At 45.0% G+C, this 17,686-nt stretch overlaps 1 protein-coding gene across 1 annotated transcript in view; it reads left to right on the top strand.

The window, feature by feature from the left end:
• The window catches only part of LOC147749048 (cysteine sulfinic acid decarboxylase-like), a 289,794-nt gene that overhangs the window by 143,450 nt on the left and 128,658 nt on the right, over window positions 1–17,686 (top strand). The window contains exons 6-7 of the mRNA XM_086965583.1: window positions 438–553; window positions 705–784. Coding sequence (XP_086821709.1) covers window positions 438–553; window positions 705–784 — 196 coding nt within the window. The remainder of the gene's footprint in view (window positions 1–437; window positions 554–704; window positions 785–17,686) is intronic.

Genomic DNA, 17,686 nt, shown 5'->3' with positions numbered 1-17,686 from the left:
TCTGTGAATTACAGGACATTATTTGCAAAATAAATATTACTAATAAGTGCTGGGGCCCCAATTTTTCCCCAGGGAGCCACTACTGTGTAGCCAATTGTCTGGGTTGTCAAATACCAAGGCTGCAGTATCTTGATTCCTCCTGGTGATTCTTTCTTTTACAAGGCTACACTTTCCATCACTTTCTTTCACTTTTGCAGGCTGTTTTCATCCCTTCTGTCTCCTTTTGTCACGATTTACCTATATTTCACCCCTCTTTCTTTCTTTTCTAATTTTCTCTCGCTTGCTCTTGGTCAAAGTCTGATCATAAGAACGAAGCCTACATCCACAAACACAAGTGCTTCTTCCCATTACACCACGTGCAACCACAGCACACATTCATTGCTGGACTTTTGACGTGCCTGCAGCGTTACTATAGCTTCAGCCTTGTCACCCTGCAGGAGGTTCGATCTCCAACATGTTCGCCATGAACCTGGCCCGGTACCGCCGCTTCCCAGAGAGCAAGCAGAAGGGTATGAAGGAGCTGCCCAGGCTGGCAGTGTTTACTTCCAGCGAGGTGGGTATAAATATGTAGCATCGCATAGGTCTACCTGTAAACCCACTACGAATGGAGGGGGATTACTACTTGCACATGAGTTATGAGTCAAGGGATTGGCGGTTAGACTTTAATTGTCCTTATTTATGTTGCTCCTGTCCTTTGTCTACAGTGTCACTACTCTGTCATGAAGGGAGCGGCTTTCCTTGGTATCGGGACGGATGGCGTCTTCATGGTCCAGGTTGATGACAGGTAACTTCAGTGGTTTCATTGCCTGAATTCTTTATGTTCTTCCTCCCCACTGCTCACACCCAGCTCTTCGACCCTATTACCCATATCTCACTCTGTTGTTAGAGGTTGGAAGTGCAGAGGTCAGACCTTCATCAGCCTTGAGTACTGAGAGAGACTGGTGCGAGCAAATCCTGTGATCTCCCTATCAGTTTGCAATCAGCATCCGAGACTGTATCTCCTGATGAAACAATCTGAGCCAACGAGCCTAAAACCAACTCAAGACCAGTGCCTCTTCTGTATTCCCAAACCCATTGCTAGCTAGAACAAGCAAGGCAGAGGCTTTGAGCATTCCATGTGACAGTCTCCTATAACCTTCCCTACCTCATCTGCTGCTGCTAGAGGCAAGATAAAATATTTATTTATTTGCTAGTTTGTATAACGCTTTAATCAACTCCAGCTGGAGTATCTCTGCGCTTTTGGAACCGGTAGTAACAGAAGTCGTGAATGAGTGAGTGGAAACTAGATCTCATTTCTGAACAGTGTAGTTTTTAAGAGTTTTCGGAATGTAAGGTGTTCTTTACATTGTCTCAGGGACAGAGGAAGTTTGTTCCATAGAGTAGGTCCAGTAATGGATAGAGCTTTACACCCGTGTCTGTTTTTTTTGGCACGGGGGACCACTAGAAGGAGATTATTACTGGACCTGAGAGATCGTATTGGGACATAAGGGACAAATTTCCGCTCGAGATAGGCGGGCCCCTGTCCATTCAGGCATTTGTGAATCAGGCAACATATTTTAAATTTGGCTCTTTTTCGGATTGAGAGCCAGTGCAGCTGCTCAAACAGGGGTTTTGAGGCAGTTCTCGGGGGAGCGTTGAGAACAAGGCGAGCTGCTATGTTCTGAATGACCTGTAACTTGGCCAACACCCCTTCGTTGGCAGAAAGCAACAGGCCATTGCAGTAATCGATCCGACTAAGGACCAGTGCCTGAACAAGGGTTTTCCTAGCAGAGTCAGGTAGCAAAGGGAAAACTTTGCGTAATAGGCTGATGGTATGGAAGCATATTCCTGAAATGTAGTTTGTGTGTTGTTTGAGTGACAGATCTTGGTCAAACCGAATCCCCAGATTCTTCACGACCTGTTTGGGTTCAGGAACTGCTCCTAGGTCTAGTGGCCACCACTCCACACACAACTTGGCTCCTCATACCAACTTAGTACACAGGTCATGCACTGTGACCAAGAACAAGAATGATCTTTTGTGTTTATAGTCATGTCTTTACTCAAAATGATTTGCCAGGGCAGGATCCACTTGACTTGCAGTCGCCAGTCAATTACTGTAAACCGATAAGCATCCCCTCTCTAAATTAAGGTACTTCAAATCCTCCAGCTAACCGCCCTGGAGTACTACAGGCATTTCTCCTTTCTGAAAATGGCCAAATGAAACTCTGGCTAGACTCTAGTGCCGGACCAGTTCATCAACAGTTTCACAAATAGCAAAACTGAGATCTCTTTACTCTGATGACAAAACGCCCGTAGCAGGAGTTAGCGGCCACGTAAGGCATTTTAAGTGAAATACTCTGGTTTCCGAGTTTTGTAGCTGGACATTCCACCTGCTCCAATCAGGCACAAACTTCTTAGTCAATCTAGCCACCCTTTGCTTGAAAAAAACCTATTTGCATTTAAAAAACAGCTCTACCTTCAGGTAAAAGGAGTAGCGATGGGTTGCGCCTGTGCGCCTGAAATAGCAAATATCTTCATGGCTTATTTTGAGGAAAAATTACTATACCGTGCCAGTAACATATAGAAAACCAATATTGAATCATGACACAGGTATATCAATGACATATTCCTTATTTCTCAAGGATCAACAACACGGCAGACAGAATACCATGGGTGGCTTAATAACAGGTCCCCTGATCTGCATTTAACAGTGTCACATAGTACAGAAAGACTCAATTTCCTAGATCTATTGGTCTCCACAGACGAAGAGCGAATCTACACCAATCTATATACCAAGCCAACTGATTGTTATAGCCTCCCTAACTCTTGAAAAGACAATTTGTCATATGGGCCATTCCTGTGGATTCACAGAAACTGTAGCCATAAAGAATACTATTTCCACAATGGTGCTATCATCTGCAACAATTTGATAGTGTGGTTACCCCAGGAAACGTGCAAATAATTCTTTAAAAAGGGCATGGTTCATACCAATGGAAACCCTCCCAGAACCAAAAACCAAAGATATCATAATTCTACTGACATGTGCCCTGACTTTTTCAAACCTCCCCTACAACATTAAAAAAAAGTATTTCCAATAATCTGAAACTTCTAGCTACTCTTCAGGTCCCTAGATCATTGTTTTCTTTCAAACGGGGAAAGAATTTGCAACAATACCTGGTAAGGCCAGCCCAGAAACTGAAGTCCAAAGACCTAATTGGACTTTTAATATTGCTCTCAGTTGATTGGACATCATAAATGCGTCCAATGTTTGGCATGCAAGTTCTACTTGAACTCTAAAGAGGTCACCATGTAACGTTCCACACATAAACAACAAAAATGTTCAAACTGCAATACTAAAAATGTTGTGGATTGCATGCGTGTCCCTGCGATAAATGCTACATAGGGCAAACTACGCAGCCAATCGAGAACTGTATCCTGCAACACAGATCCAGGATTCGGTGTAAAACAGTAGTTGCCCCTACAGTCGACCACTTTTCAGTGAAGCACCACTCTGAAAATTACATTAAATGGTCGGTGCTTTTTGTATCAATCCAGGATAAACGTGGCGGAGCAATATAGCCCTTACTACTTCAAATCAAGGCCAAATTAATTACAAAACACCACACTTATTAACAAGACCTTACCAAACAGGACGAATTAAGAGCACTTTTAAAAACATAGATCACTCAGCTGCTTGCCCGTACACAATGGACATGACCTGCTTTTTCTCGGTCTCTCTCTATTGAATATATATGTAATTACAAATTACATATGATATGTTCTCAGCTGTGTGCATTGCACATGTGTTAAATGACAGATATAGATGGTTTTATATATGTGTATATTATATTGTCCAGACAGGTTTTTGAATTTGGCTGCTCTGATTTCAATAATCTCCTCCGAAAGTGAAAATCAGACTGTGCTTGACGAGGGGACGCACTAACCCTGGTCCCAGCGAATCTCAGACCCTCAGACCTCTGCAGGCTCCTGTGTTCTCCCTCCCGCCACCGCAGCATAGCATTTTGCGGCCGCCGGGTGGAGGGAGAACTACCATCCCCAGGATCCTTTGCGGCCCCTGACACCAGATTGGCGCCCGGAAGCGCTCAAAAGTGACGAGGGCCCCCGTGTCGCGGGACGAGCCGGGCTAAGCCCGGGCCAAGGGCGGGCCCGTTTAAGCCTGTTAAAGACCGTGCAAGACCGGACCGGGCCCGCTCTCTTTATTTATTTATTCTTTTTCTACTTCCGCCCACAGACAATCTGTACGTATGCTTTACACATTGAACTGTATTGTACAAGCTACCATTTGTCAAGTATATACTTCTATTATTGTACGCCATGTCTACGAGGGGCAGTAGAAGCAAAACGGCTGCGGGTGGAGCACAGATTATAGGTCCTTTGGACCACTTCATCACAAGGGCAAATGAAGCTATTGATCAAGGCATTATTCTTCTGGAGCGCAGAGTCTCTCAAGATCTAGCTCTGGCTAGACGCTCATCTTTGGGACCTCTCGCATTAGCTAGAACCCCAGCACAAGCTCAGGATGCAGGTTCTCTGGTAGATGTCCAGGCAGAAGTACATAGTATGCCAAACATAGTTGACCTGTCAGCGTCGCAACTTCTGTCGGATTCACCACTAAGTTTGGCCTTAGAAAGGTCCCCAGAATTAGCTATCAACCTTATGCCAGATGATACAAGCAACAGGCAGTCAAGGGGTAGGAGGGAGGGTGCTATATAGAAACAAAAGAAACAGGCAAAGGTGCCAATGGTTAAGGAGAAATGTGTGTCAAAGAAAAAGTATGTGAAAGGGTTAGATCATCCCGCAAAGAATGGCAATGGGAAATCACACACAGATGTGACAAACGAAGTTCTGGACACAGAAAGTGTAGAGGGTTTGGGTACGCGGGGGGGAACATGTAACCACTGTGATGACAATAGCAAATTGTTAGCAAAAATTGGGGAGCTTTTTAATATCTATTTCTCCCCAATAGAGACTAGACTTCTACATATAGAAAAACTGGCCGAATTGAGCGCCCTCTCCAAAAATTCACCCATAGATACACCTAATTATGGGGCAATAACGGCTGGGGGGACAAAACCTAGAAACACCAAACAGGCAGACTCATTACCTAAGAAAACGAATGTACAAGTAGCAAATATAAATGCAAAGCAAAAGACCCTGGTAGCTCAAGTCAATAAAACAGCAGTTAAATCAGTAAACTCTGCTGTGCCTACCAGGCATAAAGATAGCCCACCTAAGGCCTCTCCAACACTCCCCAAAAGGGATTTGAAGAGGGGAGTAAAAGAGCGTAGACCTATAGTTAATTTGCCCCAGAAGCAAGTCCACTAGTAGTAGTTATGACAGGGGTTCCAGAGGTGGCGGACCATATGGATGAATCCAGTTGGTCACTAAAGAACAAAGTCCAACACTGGCTTAACTCCAACCGACCCCTACCCCTTCATCGCTCAAGTAGGATCTTAATGGTGCGCAGAGTCCCCTGAGTTGGAGAAGAGCGGAAAACTACCCAGGGTGACTGTGTTATAATTAATTTTGAGGACCCATGTACGGTAGATTACATATGTTCTTGGAGAACGCAAGGGCGTTATGAACGTATTGAAACCAAACGACTCTTCTTCTTTTATCCCCTTAGGAGTCATGTGAGGCCAGGTCATGACAGGAATTGGAGTAGAATGGGCCAAGGGGATTGGGGAGGAGACTGGGGAGGGAACTTGGGCAGAGACGGAGCATTTATGGAAAACTTTATAGGGATTCCGACCGCCAATAGATACAGCTGTCTGGAGATGGTTGACTGACAGACAGTAACCATAGGGCCGCCCAGAGATTGGGAGGGTTCCAGAAAACTCCACAGAAGAGGTAATCAGATGCCTAACAGTCATTCGATGCTTATCCCGGACGATAGGGAAGTAAATGCAGTAGTAGCGTCCATAACGGAGTGCCCATCAGTCACACGGATAAAAAGTAAGGAGACTATAGCGATTGAAAGCACTGGGGTTGGTAAGGTTAGCGCTCTACCCAAACAAAGAGTTTTAAACAAGGGGACCACAAATGAGAATTTTGGAAAAGCTTGCCTAAATATAACAACTAAGACTGACCTTGAGATCCTTAGTTGGAACGTTGCAGGGCTGGAACCAAGATTATCGGACCCGGATTGGTTAAAGATACTATCTGATAAAGACATAATAATGTTCCAGGAGACATGGGCCACTACAGATCTCCATATAGATGGCTTTTATTGCCATAGTATAACTGCAACTAAACCTGATTTCGGTCGGCCTATGGGTGGGTTACTAACTGGTATTAGGATAACTGCAGGTGGCAGCATTAAGACAATACCAACTAAAAGTCCTAATATCCAGATTATTGAATACAAAAGAAAGGTCCCTTTTTACGTGATTAATTTTTATAATAACGATTTTTATTCAATCCCAAAAAAAACTTTATAGAACTTTTTTAATTTCTGTCTGACGTTATTGAGTCACCAGATAAAAGTATGGGTAAAAGGATAATCCCAGCTGGAGATTTTAATGCTAAGATTCCAAATCCTGATTTGAATATGGGAAACACTCAAATTGATCGAGCAGCAAAAAGGGGCTTGGAATTGGACTTCTTCATCTGTGAGCCTATCCTAACTAATATTATGGATGTAAGCCCTACCCCCACAATTAATTATATCCCAACATTTAGAGGCAGAGACTACTCGACCACTATTGATTACATTTTCATGTCACCTGAACTCACTGATTGCCTTACAATGGCTAAGGTATTAGAGACTGCCTTTGGGGATCACAATGCACTAGTGGCGAATATTAGTCTGGGGTCTTCCCCAGCGTTTGCCCGCACACCTGGGGCCAGAGATATAACCCCCGTTACAAACAATTTAAGACTGAAATGGAGGGGGGTTGATAGTGGAAGCATAATCGCGCAGGTTACAAATAAGCATAAACATCTGATAGATTCATGCACACTATCAGATGGGAATAATTTAAGAGTAATCACAGACTTTACCAATCTGTGTACAGTTATAAAGACACTCCTAACTGTCACTAACCATAGAAAAGATATGGACCCCAAGTGGTTTGACAGTAATTGTTCAGCTGCCAACAGGGCTTTACGTAAGGCACTGAATGCAAAACCTAGATGCCAAATGGAGGTTAGGGAGGCGAGAAAGAAGTATAAATCCACAATAGGGGAACGTAAGGTAATTATTCTGTCAGAGCGTTGGGAGGAGCTATCGGATTCAGCAGCAGGGAAGAATGGAACGGTTTTTTGGTCCGCAGTAAAAAATATGCGTAACCTGGGAACTCAAATGTCAGCAATAAGCTGCATCATTCCGAGTAACCAGTGGGAAGATCATTTTTCCAAAGTGTATGCAACATCACCAAATGTCAGTAGCAACTATATACCAGGCCAATTGTGCCCCTTAGAGATCAGCTTAGGGGATTGCGGCTATCAAACAAAGCCTTGGTAATAAAGCCCCTGGGCCAGATGGCCTCCCGATAGATATCATTAAATGGAAACCTGAATATTAGGCACCTATTTTAAAAAACGTTTTTAATAGTTTACCATTAGTACCAATGCCAGACACTTGGTCTACAAGCGTAATAGTGCCGATATACAAGAAAGGTGGAGAGAACAGATCCAGCAAATTATAGACCTATTTCACTTTTAGATAATACTCTGAAAATTTTGGGGGGAGTGCTATATAACAGAATAAATGACTGGGTAGATGACACAGGAGTTTTAGACCCTTGGCAAATGGGTTTTAGTAGTGGGGTTGGGACGACAGAGCAATGCCTGAACCTAAATTTAGTAATTAGCAAATATACTATTGCTAGGTCGGCACCAATCTACCTAGCATTTATGGACTTATCGTCCGCTTTCGACCTAGTAAATAGGTCTAAATTATGGTCTATTCTTTTAGATTATGGTCTAGAAGAGCCCCTTGTACACTTTTTGGCCTACCTGCATACCGACACAAAAGCACAAATAAGGATCGGGATGGCGGGGGAAATATCAGGGCACATAAAGGTAGAAAGAGGAGTCAGGCAGGGGTGTGTTTTAGCACCCCTGTTGTTCATTATTTATAGTAATGGACTAAATCAATCTTTAAAACGGGCAACTACCGATGTCCCAAAAATAAGGGGAGGACTACTACCGACTCTGCTTCATGCAGACGATGCGGTGCTTATGGGCCTCACACCAAACGCTCTACGTAGCTTGGTCAAAAGTTTTTCACAATATATGGATAACCTAGATCTTAAAGTAAATTTTAAAAAATCTTTTATCATGTCTTGTGGCCCGGGGGAAAAAATAACTTTGTGTCATTTCGGTGGGATCAGACAGACTCCATTCCACTAATACTTCCCCTATTTAGGAATGGTTTTTGCTGCGAACGGCTCGTGGAGTGGACATTTGGTCCACGCCATGAGCAAGTTCTCAAAATCCATTAACTCTATTCTTAGCCTTCCACGGCCTAAGAAAGTAGGTGCAACAAAAGCAATTTACATTTTTTTTAAACTACAGTGCGTCCCAGTAGCAACATATGGGGCTGAGATATGGGGTCTGAGTAAAACACCTAGTATGCAGACCGAGGAAAATCGTTTCTGTAGGAAAATCCTTGGAGCCCCCATTTCTACCTCAAGATAGATTTGTCATTGCGAATTGAATCTGTATTACATATCGGATTTTATAGCATCGAGACCGGCCATGTTCTGGCTGGCTATTTGGAGAAATAAATTGGCCTCCCTAACCCATGAAATCATAAGAGATTGTCTTAATTGTGAGAAAGGGATGACAATCCCCTGGCTCTCTGGAGTTCTTAATAAATTGACCAGTGTGGCTAAAGGTCATCTTTTCTTTGACCCTGGCAAGATTGAGCCTAAAGACAAAAATGAAATAAAGTTTGCACTGTACGCACTTTACAGTAAAGATAGATTGGCAAGGGAGCTAACTAAATCAACTATCCAGACTTATGTGAATAAAGATCTGTATATACAACCAATTCCATTGTATCTTACATTGCCAATGACAAATTCGGAAAGATCACTTCTGTTCCGTTTAAGGGCAGGCACCATTAGATTTTTATTATGTTTCCCATTAGGTTATTCATCAATAAGATCTGAAGATAAATTGTGTCCATGTGATGGTATGAGTTTACAAAATGATTTACATTTTTTCTTCTTCTGTAAATTTTATCTAAAATACATTAAATGGTTTCTAGTTCCATATTTTAAGAAGCATAGACCACTTTCTTTGGAACAGTCTTATTTGATGCTGCTAACTCTGAACAATGATGAATAGAAAATTTGCTAACATTCGTGCCAAGAATTTTCAATTCTATTAAGGACAGGAGGCGAGGATTATGCTTTCTCAATTCCTTTACTGAACAGCAGCCAATCAGCACAGTAAAGCAAAAACTCAGACTACATTACCCATAAACCCTGGGCAACCATAGAGTCCACGTAACTATAAATAAGGTGATAGAGGTTACAACTTCCTCTTTTTTTTGCAATAACAGTAAGTAAAGAGTTCAACAATAAGAGCCAGAGGCCAAGACGGCCCACGGAGAGGTCATCATCAGGCAGAAGAAACTGGAACCTCCCAGAGCCAGAGGAACAGCAAAAGTCCAACCAACAGGAGGAACTCAGAACACATCTCACTTAACGTCGGAACCTGAAAGGAGTAAGAACAAAGCCGTAAAGACTATCCCCAACGGATCATTAGAAATCACAACAGGGCGGGAAAGAGTACATGCATAAACAGTATCATGATGCAGTAGAAATGTACAATATAATTCATTAACATGAAAATACAAGGGTGGGATAATCCTCGCCTCCTGTCCTTAATAGAATTGAAAATTCTTGGCACGAATGTTAGCAAATTTTCTATTCTATGGCAGGACGGAGGCTCCGATTATGCTTGTTTACAGCTTCGCCACCACAACAGATGCAACATCAATAATAGGCTTAAAGTAAAAAGTCTTAAACACAGTTTCAGATGACCAATCCGCAGCCTTCATGATGTCCTGAAGGCTGGCACCCATGGGAAAGGCTTTGGAAGCCATGGCTACTCTAGCAGAATGAGCACCAAACAGAGAAGTGTCAATGCCCGCTTCATGCATGAGCCAACGTAACCAACGTGCCAAAGTCGCCGGAGTTACCGGCTTGAAAGGTTTCTGCAAAGCAATAAGTAATTGTCCCTGTAAATCATGCCGAAAAGGTGCAGTGCTTACCTCATAATCTTTAATACATTGAACTACACACAATTGAGGATTGTGGGGGAAAGAAGGGTAAGAGACTGAGGGCGTATTACACTTAGTCCTCCTTGAGATAATAAAGGTAACACCTTCAGGAGAGAAAGACCGACCAGCGAGATCCAAGGCTCGCACATCAGAAACCCTTTTACAAGAGACCAAGCACAAAAGCATAGTGAGCTTGGCTGAAAGTTGTTTGCGTGTCAAAAGAGAGTTGGAAGGCCAGGCTGACCGGAAACGCAAAACAACTGAGACATCCCAAAGGGCTACATATTTGGGACAAGGAGGTTTTTCCATCCGTATGCCCCTCAACAATTTAGAGATCAAGGGATGTTCTCCCGCTGGTTTACCATCAAAAGGCACATGGCCTGCAGAAATTGCAGAACGAAAGTTATCAACTGTTCTGTAAGCTAGCCCAGAGGATGCTAGGGATGCCAGAAAATTAAGGATTAAAGAAAGATCCGCTGAAACAGGATCCACCGACCGCTGTGAGCACCAATCACACCAGCGCTTCCAACTTGATGCATAACGCTTGCGTGTGTTGGGTGCCCAAGCCTCATTGATATATCTGGTAGCGTCTCCCGATAAGCCCTGGATTTGCCAGCGTCCCCCGAAATTCTCCATGCTACCAGGAGTTGACCGGACAGCACCAGTGGGCGAGGCTCGCAAAGCGGATCCAATAGCAGGTTCCACATGTGAGGAAGTAGAAGCGGCGTTGAGCAGCTCATCTCCAGAAGAACTGGAAACCACGCTTGAGCCCTCCAAAGAGGGGATATTAGAACCAGTTCCGACAAGAATAGACGTGCTCGGGCCAGAACCCGGGGAATCATGAGGAACGGTGGGAAGGCATAGCACAGATGGCGAGGCCAGGTCTGGAGAAATGCGTCCGTGGCCAGAGCCTCCGGATCCGGACGCCAGCTGTAGAATCGGGGAAGCTGGGTGTTGAGCCGGGAGGCAAAGAGATCCAGATGACAAGTCCCCCAAAAGCGGGACAGCTTGCGGAACACACGAGGATGGAGCCTCCAATCGCTGAAGTCTCTCAGGTGACGAGAGTTTCAGTCCGCGATCTGATTGTGAGAACCCGGCAGGTATTCCGCAATAACCGTGATCTTGCGCTCCAGACAAAGGTGCCAGAAGTCCTTCGCAATCTCCGAGAGAAGCTTGGACCTGGTACCCTCTAGTTTGTTCACATAACGAACCGCCGAAACATAGTCCATTCGGAGAAGAATGCAACAATTCGTTTTCTGAGGGGAGAGACACCGAATTGCGAAGGAGCCCGCCAGCAACTCCAGGCAATTGATGTGCATGGTCAATTCCTCTGGGGACCAACGACCCCCAGTCGATACCGAGCCGCAACGGGCTCCCCAGCCCCAAAGGCTGGCATCGGACTCTATCACGACATCGGGAGTCCTTCCAAACAGAGCTCGGCTGTTCCAGGATTCCATGTGGTCCAACCACCACATCATTTCCGTCCTGGCATCCTCCGACAGGAGGATATGATCGGAATACCGAAGACCCCTCTGCAAATGACGTGTTTTGAGGCGCTGAAGAGCCCGATAATGCAGAGGGCCCGGAAAGATCGCCTGGATGGAAGACGATAAGAGACCTACAATCCTGGCCACTGACCTTAGCGAGACAGTCTGTTGTGCAAGAAACGACCTCAAGTCCCTATTGATGGACCTGATCTTCTGTCCTGGAAGAAGGAGTTGACAAGAGACAGAGTCTATTTGAAAACCCAGGAAAGACATCGACTGGGATGGAGAAAAGTCGGACTTCAGGGGATTGATAAGAAAACCCAAGGATTGCAAAAGGTCTATGGACCAGTGTAAGTGAGATTGAAGAAGAACAGGGCATTGAGCCAAAAGGAGAATGTCGTCTAGATAGACTATAAGACGCACACCGTGTGCCCTCAAAGACTCCATCACAGGACGAAGGAGCTTTGTGAAGCACCACGGAGCGGAGGACAGGCCGAATGGAAGAACCTTGTACTCGTACCACCTGCCCAACCATTGGAACTGAAGGTATCTGCGATGCGGAGCATAAATCGGTATCGACAGATAAGCATCTTTTAGGTCCAGATGAACCATCCAATCTCCTTCTTGAAGAAGGTCTCGCAGAAGATGAATGCCCTCCATCTTGAAGTGGCGATAAAACACTCCGCCGTTGAAGTCCTTCAAATTGAGGACTAAACAAGATCCTCACCCTTTTTTCTCCACGAGAAAAACATTGCTGACGAACCCCTTGGGATGAGGAGAAGTGAGAACGATGGCTCCCTTTGTCAAAAGAGAGGATACTTCCGCGGAAATGAACTCCTGGTCTTGTCGGGGAAAAAACAAGGGGGCGAGGCCGAAGATCTTGGTGAGGGTGAGAGTAAAATTCTATTTTGTACCCTTGCACCGTCTCCAGTATCCAGGCATCGTTTGAGATCAAACGCCAATTGTCTAGAAAAAATTGAATCCTGCCCCCCAAAATTACAGTTGAAGCTGGAATCAAGCTCACCTGCTGGGGAAGAGTCTTGACGTCCTCCATGACCTCCGGAGTATCCACCTTTGCCAGGCTGCCCTCTATTTCTCTTAGAGGGGTAGAAAGAAGACTTGTTTGAGGAGTATTGCTGTTGACCGCCTCGTTGGGACCTGTTCCCTCGCTGGGGAGCATTGTCGGAACCACGGCCGGACGAACGCCCCCTTCGTCCGGCCCTGCCAAAAACCGGACGGAATGCCCGTTTCAAATTAGACTGGGCCTTGTCAAGGCCGCTAAAGGTGGAAACAAAGCTTGTCAGCTCCTTCAAAAAAGGTGCACCAAAAAGTAAACCTTGGGCTAGAGAGCCCGACTCCGAGGAGGCCAAATCCGTAAGTCTTGGATCCAATTTCATTAAGATGGAGCGCTGACGCTCAGTGGACAAGGCACAGTTGGCGTTGCCAAGCATACAGACAGCCCTTTGAGACCAGCCGACCAGCACATCGGGGTCAATGAGGGAACCAGATTCCTTGGCTTGGTATCCCAAGTCCAGAATTTTAGTGAGGGGGCCCAAGAGATCTAAAAGCTTGTCCGTGGCGTTTGTGCCAGATCTATCCAAACCTTTGGTAGGGTCCTTTGAATATTTCCTCATGTAAGTGATCATTGTAGGATCAACATCAGGAGTGGCTGCCAGCTTGTCTGCCAAGTCAGGACGTGGGCACTCGGAGCGCAAACGCGCTATCACATCCTTATCAAAGGAATGACGGATGTGGGATTGAATGTACAGAGCCACCTCGGGGGAAGGCAACCAAGAAGAAGAATGAGGGTGGATAATGTCAGAGGAGTTGAAGGTCAACAATTGTGGTGAAGTAGGAGCATCAACATAATGTTCTTTCCTCGACTTCTTAGAGGGAGGAGGCTTAGAAGGCTCGGAGGAAGAAGACGAGGACGTACCGTCATCCGTATCAGAAGGAGGATCTGAACGAGAGGACACCTTGTGCTTCTTTGCAGAAGGAGCAGAAAGGGTTTTCGCAAGTTTTGCAAAGTGGCTGGAATGAGGATTTTTTGGCGACTTCTTGGAACGCCCAGAGGAAGGAGGCACCCAGCCGTGCTGCGCAGCATAATCTGCCGGATGTTTTTTCAGAGGCGCAATTGCCTGACCAAGCACTTGGCCCATAAAGTCATCAAAGGAAGTAGAGGATTCCTCCTCCTCCTCATAATAGTCATAACCTTCGTCTTCGCAGTATTCTGCCATGGCGACAAAGTCTGCCAAGAAATGCCCAGTGAAGGTTAAACAATTAGAGAGGCAAAGCCAAGTAATTGGGGGAGTGGTACCCCTAGCGCAAGTCTGAAGAATACAGGGAGACCCTGTGAATAAGTAATACATTGAATGTGGAGGGAGCAGACTTGCACAAACAATAGAAGAAAAAATTATTATTGTCCCCACTCTAGGCAAAGCCTCTGCAAATTTATACAACCCTCTAATTCTAAATTCGCAGAGGGCGTCAGGGAGCTCAAACGGCAGCAAGAAGGGCGCGCTTAAAATAGCTTTTACTTCAGTGAGGCTAAGGCACAGGCGGCGTCTATGAGGCACACGCTCGAAGAAACATGTAAACAAACCGCTGCGCATGCGCGAACAGCCGCTGCCGCCTAGGAAGGTGCGTGAGACACACGCGTCCTTCAAGCTCCGCTCCCGCTCCACAGGAAGACCGGGTTAAGGAAATGACCCTGTCGGGAGGTGCCGCACACGCTCCCAAAGCACCGGCACTGGAGCCGGTTCAGTACTGAAGACGCGCCGCACAGCGCGCAACACAGCTGAAATATGCACAGCGCAATAGCAATAACGGCAAGCGGAAACAAAGTGAAGCAAACAAAGCGGCAAGCCAAACTTGAAATATACGCACACAGCGCAACAATAATTCCTGCAAGAAGCAAATATGCAATCAAATAAAGCGGTAAGCCAAACGTAAGAACGTTGAAAAGTAATGCAAAAGCACTTAACTGGCTGCGAAGCAGCAAAGAAAGAGGAAGTTGTAACCTCTATCACCTTATTTATAGTTACGTGGACTCTATGGTTGCCCAGGGTTTATGGGTAATGTAGTCTGAGTTTTTGCTTTACTGTGCTGATTGGCTGCTGTTCAGTAAAGGAATTGAGAAAGCATAATCGGAGCCTCCGTCCTGCCATAGAATTGATATTCTGCACCAGCACTTTTTTGAGAGTCATTACCTATGTACGTAAAACAATGGAGTACCCTTAGTAAATTTCTGTATTATCGCTGCTAAAATAATCGGTATTTTTAGTAATGTGTGAAGTTTTAAATGTATTTGGAATCATGGTTATTTTATTGGGATTGTATATTTGTACTTCTTTTATGAATTTGACAAAAATTCGAATAAAGAACTTGAACTTGATAGAGTGTGGTTACCCCAGGAAACGTGCAAAAAACTCTTTAAAAAGGGCATGGTTCACACCAAGAGAAACCCTCCCAGAACCAAAAACCAAAGATACCATAATTCTACTGACATGTGCCCTGACTTTTTCAAACCTCACCTACAACATTAAAAAATTATTTCCAATAATCTGAAACTTCTAGCTACACTTCAGGTCTCTAGATCATTGTTTTCTTTCAAACTGGGAAAGAATTTGCAACAATACCTGGTAAGGCCAGCCCAGAAACTGAAGTCCAAAGACCTAATTGGACTTTTAATATTGCTCTCAGTTGATTGGACATCATAAATGCGCCCAATGTTTGGCATGCAACTTCTACTTGAACTCTAAAGAGGTCACTGTGCACCGATCCACACATAAACAACAAAAATGTTCAAACTGCAATACTAAAAAAATGTTGTGGATTGCATGCGTGTCCCTGCGATAAATGCTACGTAGGGCAAACTACGCAGCCAATCAATAACTGTATCCTGCAACACAGATCCAGGATTCGGTGTAAAACAGTAGTTGCCCCTACAGCCGACCACTTTTCACTCAGCAGCTTGCCCGTACACAATGGACGTGACCTGCCTTTTCTCTGTCTCTCTCTATTGAATATATATGTAATTACAAATTATATATGATATGTTCTCAGCTATGTGCATTGCACATGTGTTAAATGACAGATATAGATGGTATTATATATGTGCATATTATATTGTCCAGACAGGTCTTTGAATTTGGCTGCTCTGATTTCAATAATCTCCTTTTTTTAAAAAAAGTATTTTCCTCTATTCACAAACAGTCTTAATGTATAATACGCACTTCTGCCTGTACTTCTACATGCTCAATATTTTTAACATACCCCTCTCTGCACATTTTATACATAAGAAAGTTGTTTTCCTTCACCAGACTTTTGATTATTTTGACAAACTATTTGTAACCGGCGCACCCCGCATATATATCATTGTATAAACAAGCTGCTGCATACACGTGCTCGACATGTAGGCTTCTGATGAGACTTTTGACCTCAGCAGTAAGCAGCACCATGGATGCTATATACATCCCCACTGACCCCGTCCATACACAGAAATGCTACATCGGAAACACTTTCCCCTCTGTAATATGGTGCCTGGATTTAGGCAGCCTCGTAACACTTCCGGTCTCGCTCCAGTTCCCCGACCTGCAGCACCGCAAGACGCGAGACCTATACACCTGACAGTGTCGTAAAAAAACTTGAGGGGGACCCCCTGCGAACTGAATGGGGAGCCTCCATAATCCAGACCTAGTCAGGTGCTCTCAGGCCATTGGCCAACGCCCCTGCACTGTGCCGGAGGGGGCCCCCTAGAGGTGGGAGGAGGGGGGGAACTAATGTAACGCCACTGACACCTGACCACAGATTTCCACATCGCAGCATTTAGTCGGGGGTTTTCTCACCCGGCACTAGGTCCGGCGTAGTTATTCACTACAACACGCCGGCTCGAGGACTGCATTCGCCACTCAAGCCTACCTACCTTTGACTTCACTTCTCCAGCAGCTGCTTTAAAACTGAACAAACGGAAGTTCTTGCTGGTTTATAACCAACATGCTGCACTTCTTCCTTTAGTAGTTAACGCCTTGACCAATTTTTTATTCCTTTTATCCAGGGGGCACTGATTCTGAACATTGCCTCCACGTCCCTGTGATGCTCATCACCTGAAGGAACTCCCCTGGACCTGTTCACTTCCATCGTGGGCGATAAACTTCCCACCCTGAGCTGTCTCTAGAGGTCACACCCTCCTTTTCGCACCAGGTGCACTTTACCCTGCGTAATTTGCTTTCAACATCTGACATAGCTCTTCAAGAAAAGAGCATTTATGTTAGTTACTTATGTCATCATTTTACATCCCGTGGAGAGGGGGGCCCCCGACTACCACTGGCTAAGGCCAAGACCCATGTTAGACATTCACGACCAGAGAAATTGTAACCAGGGGAGAGGGGCTTGTAGTCACACGCCTCTGCGTGCTTTGACAAAGGTGTGACTACAAGCCCCTCTCTCCCTGGTATTGACCATGAGGCAATAGCATTGCCCTAATAGAAATACAGAGTACCTTTAAACCGTATGTATTCTTGTGTATACACATTAGGTGTGCACGTCACTGCATCCTAAAAATAGATCAATTAGGAGTGGCATACGGGGCTGGACCTCGTGTAGTTCTGATGAAGAGCTTCTCATTAAGGTCTGGTCTCTTCCTGGTATCAACTCCTGATTTTAACCATACCAGCTAGGGTCGGGAATAAAAGAGTAGCTCACTAGTTAGGTATTTTTAATTCTTTCCCTTCCACATCACTGCACCTCACATAGTCCTTAACAAAGTGCTCCTGCGTAGTTCGCAAGTCGCAGCATGCCTCAATCCGTAGAGGATTGAGAAGTACCCCAATGATGAAGCATGCCACCTAGGAGAAACCCTGGTGGGTGAGGGGTCTCTAGAAAAAGAGTCCTTTTTCTTAGTGAAGCGATTGCAACGAACCTCCGTTGGATCCTTTCATTACCCGAAGGGTTCGTTTTTTTT

This window comes from Lissotriton vulgaris, chromosome 1_1, assembly GCF_964263255.1.
Source record: "Lissotriton vulgaris chromosome 1_1, aLisVul1.2, whole genome shotgun sequence".
Taxonomy (NCBI): Eukaryota; Metazoa; Chordata; class Amphibia; order Caudata; family Salamandridae; genus Lissotriton; species Lissotriton vulgaris.
This window is presented reverse-complemented; position numbering and strand designations above follow the sequence as displayed.